This window comes from Telopea speciosissima, chromosome 8 (genome assembly GCF_018873765.1).
Source record: "Telopea speciosissima isolate NSW1024214 ecotype Mountain lineage chromosome 8, Tspe_v1, whole genome shotgun sequence".
Lineage (NCBI taxonomy): Eukaryota > Viridiplantae > Streptophyta > Magnoliopsida > Proteales > Proteaceae > Telopea > Telopea speciosissima.
In genome coordinates, this window is record NC_057923.1 from 19,192,913 (window position 1) to 19,199,126 (window position 6,214).

At 38.3% G+C, this 6,214-nt stretch overlaps 1 protein-coding gene across 1 annotated transcript; it reads right to left on the minus strand.

Annotated features, from left to right (window-relative positions):
- Positions 1-1,729: 1,729 nt before the first annotated feature.
- On the minus strand, positions 1,730-4,088 carry LOC122670790 (pentatricopeptide repeat-containing protein At1g69290). The gene has a single exon (XM_043867774.1). It carries the CDS (start codon positions 4,045-4,047, stop codon positions 2,086-2,088), a length of 1,962 nt encoding a protein of 653 aa, XP_043723709.1. The 5' UTR covers positions 4,048-4,088; the 3' UTR covers positions 1,730-2,085.
- Between the last annotated feature and the right edge of the window lie 2,126 nt (positions 4,089-6,214).

Consider the following 6,214-nt stretch of genomic DNA (forward strand, 5'->3'; position numbering starts at 1 on the left):
GCTCTGCTGCCATTCTAAGATTGCTGCAAGTGCTGTGAAGACCTCTGGAAGATCAGAATCATGTCCCAATCAAGTCCGGATCTATTGCTGTTGCATCAATTCGAAGGAATACTAGAATACCCTGCGCCTCTGCTGTTCTGTCCAGGTATTGCTGCAGACTTCAGGCTGGGATATCTCCCCAACCAACCACTGAAATCAATTGAGATTTGGAAGACTGAATCACACCATCAAAGGCTACATTCGACCCCTGACTTGAGGCCCCAATTCTCACTGGTTCGGCCTGCAGACCCTAACCTTCTAATTTGGGAACTCCTTCACAACTCACAAGTTAGCCATTGGAACTGGCTGAATTTATTAGCAGAGATCCCCCTGTCCCTGCTCCACTCAATCCAAGTTTGGGTCTTTTCTCATTGCTGGTTTGGTTTCTACACACTCATCAGTACTTTCTAATTTTGAAAACCTACTTCTGTTGTGTTTCTGACCATTGAATGTATTCTCAGATTTGTCTATTTACTTCCCTACCTAAAGCCTGAGTGTTCTCACTGAGTTTATTGGAATTTGAAGGTTATTATTGGGACTGTAAACCCTAGTTTGCAGTCTTACATTACTGAGACTCACAAGCAGCACAATGAAACAGAAGAGACGGTAGATTTACAGTTCAAGGTATAGGAGAAGGAGAACAAGTCAGAGAACTTCACATTTACATGTATCAATTCAAGGAAGGAAAAATTCTATATAGAAGATAAACTCTACAAGTGGAAAATCTCAAAAGTACTCTTCCATTTGTTCATAGTTAAAGTGAAGAATATGTACGTTCTTCGCATCAAAGAACTTTCTATAGAGGGTAAGACAAAGTCACAATTTTTTATGCAACTAGTCAGAACTAAAGCTAATCTGATTTAAATTAAGAACATGGGAGAATTTGATTCTACATAGAACATTTTTAACTTGAAAGGCTCAAAACTAAGAACTATAAACCAGCTACTAGGAATATTTTTGCCGAAGGCAGTGATCCATAACCATGTCATCCCAAAGTACACAGTCATAACAAAAGTCAATGTATACTAAAGAGAACCAAATCTTAAGCTTTGCTGGAGAATCATCTTTAAATCAATTGTTCTTTTTCTCTCCCTCTTCTCCTTTGAACATAAACAATAAGTGCATAAAATCCATAATGCTCTAGGATTGCAATAATGACAAGAGTCGGATAACATAAGATCAATTGAGAATTCATCTTGCTAGACCTGCCACATTCATTATAGAGCTTCTCCCATTGCCCCGAATTCAGACATCGACGAAGAACATCAAAGTTCTTCAGTTTCACATGGTGGAAGCCCAAATCCACCCAATCTTATGCTAAGAAAACGATAATTTCCAAACATTTCAAATGTTCTGTTTCCCACTTGTGAGTGATTTTTCCCAAATATTTCTAGTAGTTCTTTTTCCCACTTGTGGGCCAAGTTATACCCTTTAAGCACCTAAGCCCTAGAAATCATCTTATCTTTGTCAAACTCTTTATGCCCATGTTGGTCTCCCTATCTCAATCCCATCATCAATATTCCTGGCTGAACCCAAGCAGAATGTCCAGTCTAGCTTATTGGAACCTCCACTCAAGCAGCTCAGTGCTTGGATCTTGAACTACATCTACAGAGAACATCTTGTCAAGCACTTTCAACTTTCTGCAGTATTGCAGGACTAGTTATACTCACTCCCATGAAAATTCCAAATCTGCTTGGGAACTCAAATAATGGATCAATGCAAATTGAGGAAATATTCTCCTTATTGCACTAGGTATGTTCAAACAATAAAATTGGGCGAAGACCAGGTTCTCCATGTCATTACCAAATTCAAACCACTCCCCAGTTAAACCTCATAAACATATTCCCAAGCACTGAGGTAATATTGGAATGCAAATTGTAAAAAGGGGGAGAAAAAGGCTAAAATTTGCAACACTGACCAGGAAAATTTTATAACACATTATAAGTTGAGACATCGCTGCTCAGGTGTCAATCAGTAACTGTCAAGCTGTGCAATATAAGTTGATAACTCAAAGAAAACAAACTAAGATTAGAGCAACAGCTAAGTTCATGCACTCAAACCAGCCCAATTCTTAAAAGCAATAAGTGCTTCCATCTTCCTAAAGTTCCTCTTCCTCAGTTTTGATACTTTGAGCTTCTTATGGGTCTCCATAAAAGCTTGCTTGTACCTCCACTTATCAACAAATATCTTCATCTCCTTTGCCTTTTCTACAACTTGCATAACAGCATCAAAGAAACCCCCCTTAACCAAAGCATACAAGAATGCATCCACCAAGTTGCTATCAAACTTGACAACCTTCTCCTCACTGGAGGATATCCGTTTCCTTACTTCTGTCCACAGGATCAAGACACTAAAATATTTCTCTGCTGTCGTGTACCCATTTATAAGAGACAAGTAGGTTTGATCATTAGGTTCAAATTGAAGAAACACCATCCTTCTAAAGGTCCGTCTTGCATCCTCTAGCCGCCCAATCTTACAGAAGGCATGAATAATTGAATTCCAATCATGAGTACCCACTTCAACTCGTGGGTCCTCGACTACCACATCTAGGAATGCTGCCATTAGCTCAGGCCGGTGATTCTCAGTTAAAGCTGTCATTATAGTCAAGTAACTACTCTTCAAATCATGTGTTCTCGCCTCTCTCATGTCCCTAAACAGAGAAAAAGCCGACTGAAAATCTTGGCTTGACATGGCTGCCTCTATCAAAGCATCATAGCTACTGGCATCCAACTGAAGCCCTGAAGCACTGATCTCAGTAACCAATTGAGCAGCCTCAGTTGTCCGATGCTCTTTACAGTAAGCCTTCAAGATAGACACATAAACCCCAAGGCCAACAAAACCTCCCAGAGCATTCATCTCATCCAAAATGCTGTGTGCTTTATCTAATAAACCAAGATTAACACATGCATTCACAATTCCAAACCCAACAGAGCTATCAATACTGATCGAAGAAGACTCCAACTTCTGAGCTTCAATAATTAACTTTGCTAAATCCTTGACACCTCCCTTTTGAAGAAACCCCTTCACAATCCCACCATAAGTTTCTTCCATAAAATTTGATTCTTTTCCCTCTCCCTCTTGCAAACTACGCAGTACAGTTGCAGAGACAAATTCTAAACTGACTGATTTCAAATAACCATTAATCAGATTAATGTAAAACGTTCTTTTTGATGGAAAATCGAAACCATCCATCAACTTCTCCAATTCAATGATCTTGTTTTCAAGCCCCTTCAGTGCATACAGGTATGCAAGAAATCCAAAACTCGATTCGTCTGGACGAACAACCAGGAGAGACATTGTCTCCAAAACATTTTGGGCATCACTCACAGACCCCAGATCATAACAACACCCCTCCAGGGCAGCATTACAAGCGACCAAATCAGGCTTCATGTAATCCAATTTCTCATCCAAGGCGATCCTACAGTTCTCATTAAAAACTCGTAAGAACGCAACAAAGCTACCATTTTTCCTGCTAATTTCAATAAGCACGGGTCCCCAAAGACTAAAAGGAGGGAAAAACCTGTTCTTAAACATAGATTTGATTAAAGAAAACGCAGGGGCAGCAGTGTTTGCTGACTTCATGGACTGTAACAGGATCTGTATGGTTTCGAAAGAAAGTGATTGTGGGTTCTTCTCTAATAAAAATATCACAGAAGCAAAAGCCCTCTTGAGATTATGAACGTCTTTGAGAGAAGATAATTGGGTAATGAGGGAGTTGGAGAGATGCTTACTCGGCAAGGTTGAGTTGCTTGTGAGGATCTTGAAAGATTTCCACGCCTCGTCAGTATTTTGATTGTCCAGGGAAGTTTGGAGATTTAATTCTAGGGCATCTTTGTCATCTAGCGCTAGGGTTTTTGGGGTTGAACCTTGGATTTTGGGGGTTGGTGGAGCTGCCGAAGTTTTCTTCAGGGCAAAGATGGAGGGTTGGAGGAAGGAATAAAGAGTGGGAATTTCAAGTGAAGACGAAAACTGTCTTAGTGAGGGTAAGGAAAGTGAACTTCTCCACATCTTCCCTTTTTCTGCCTGCAAACACCGAGTGTGAACAGGTGAATGGCCACTATGATACGCAGAGGGAAGAAGACTACACCAGACACAGGGGTAGTGCACCGCACGCGCTCAGGTAGTATTCTTTCTCCTATTTAATTTTTAATAATTTTTGAAAATAAAAATTCAGATCTTAGATTTATGATTTCTATTTCAATTTCATGAGGTGATTTCTATTTGTTTTTATTTTTAACTTTATTTTTTCTTGAAATAGAAATCAAATTTCAGGTTATGTTTGATTCGCAAGAAAAGGATAGAAAAGAAAAGAAAAAGTCCTTTTTTTTAAAAAAAAAAATTGAAGAGAGATATATACAGATAAATCAATCATTGAATCATCATGGCTTTTTTTTTTTTTTTTGGTTAATAACAGAAAATTATATTCAAAAACGATAATTTACAGATGAGTTCTGTATACAAAAAAATTGCTTTCCAATAATAGCACAGCAAGCTAGATGCTGCAAAATAGAGGTAACTGGATTAGGTTGATAATCAATAATCTTCAATTTAAAGAGACTCGAAATGTGACGGAGAGCTGCGGGTAGTAAAAAAAATGGCCAGTATTCATTTGAAGGATTCAGAAGCTTCCCTATTTGTATCATCATGGCTTTTGTCTTAACATTATTATTTTTTTCTTTTCTTTTCATTTCTTGACAACCAAACATAGCAATAAAATTCTAAAAATAAGTGAGAAGTTCTTTCAATATCGAAATTGAAAGTGCACACTCTTATGCTCTTTAATGAACACGTGGTTAATTTGATGTGTAAAGAAACAATTTCATGTTAAAACTAAAACACCATCCTTCTTCTCATGATGGTGTCACCATCACAACCACTGCCCCTTCCTAACCTCGCCTTTGCTACCGCTACCACCCTCTCCCACCGGAATATAGAGAATCTATTCTTAAAAACATAGAATTGCAATGGAAGCCAAAATAGTACTTTTACCCAGAATAAATACAAAAGTTGGAAAATGACTTATTTTGCTCCAAAGTTGGTCAATCGATTTTCTTCATGAAAATTAAATAATATAATGGGCAAGAGATTGTTGACTGATCATGCAGTGTATGCACCAGCATGAGGGCCAATGAGATGGCACACAGGGGCATCAACAGAGATTCGATTGTTGATTTCATGGAGGGCAGGATGATACTTTTACACGCTCCTATATCTTGACGCAAGAGCCACGCGACCAGAGAGCGTTCTTTTTCTCATTATATAATTATGAATTAGAATCACAGATTTGTCCATCGATTCCAATTTGAATCAGTGGGCTGAATTGGAGAGGATGAGCCGAGGAGGGTGGGTTTCTCCATCATCTCAGATTTTTGTAGTTTTTGGTTCAAGAAATGAGTTCCCCTTTCACTTTGGTGTGTTTTTGGTGATCAAAGGAAGAAGACAATAATAGCCAAAAAGTGAGATTTTCTTCCATTTTTGACTGATTCAGTCTTCATTGTGCAGAATCAGCAGAAATCGAAATCAGCCTCCATCAATTCCAATTTGTATAAGGCAGACCCCAAATTCCAATTTGATTTTTGTAACCTTGGTTACACTCAAATCTGCCCAGGAATTCTATCCCTCTTTTTCTTCCCAGTCCCACCTAGGGATGCTTGGTTGTAGAGAAACATATCATTTTCTCACCAAGGTATCCCTGCCAAATCAGATGGGAAAATCTGACAAAAGACGCATTCGTTCACTGATGTTTCAAAATATAATGAATATCCCAAGCATGGTAATGGTAAGAACGATTAATATTATCATCTTCTTGATTCTTTGCCGGATTAAGAATTAGATATCTTCTAAAACAGGGCCTATTGAGCAAGCATTATCAAAATGAAGACATGCTCCCTGAATCATCATTGCCATCAAATACTCGATACCCAATTACTTCCTTCGAATGAATCGATGGAATCATGTAGCAGAGAAATTTCTTTCTGGATTGTTCAAAACATAAAAGACTGAATATTGATAGTAGCAGCATCATAGGATCACATTCACTGTAGGACTTGATTCTCTTAGGTGGGGCTCATTGAATTGCATGTTTTTATTGCCCAGTAATTGTAGAGAGGTATACCCAATACTGATAAGAGTACAAACACGTGAACAATTCATTTTCATTATTGATATCAATTAA

Excerpts from the sequence above, each read along its gene's own strand:
- LOC122670790 (XM_043867774.1), bottom strand. The coding sequence starts at position 4,047 with ATGTGGAGAAGTTCACTTTCCTTACCCTCACTAAGACAGTTTTCGTCT.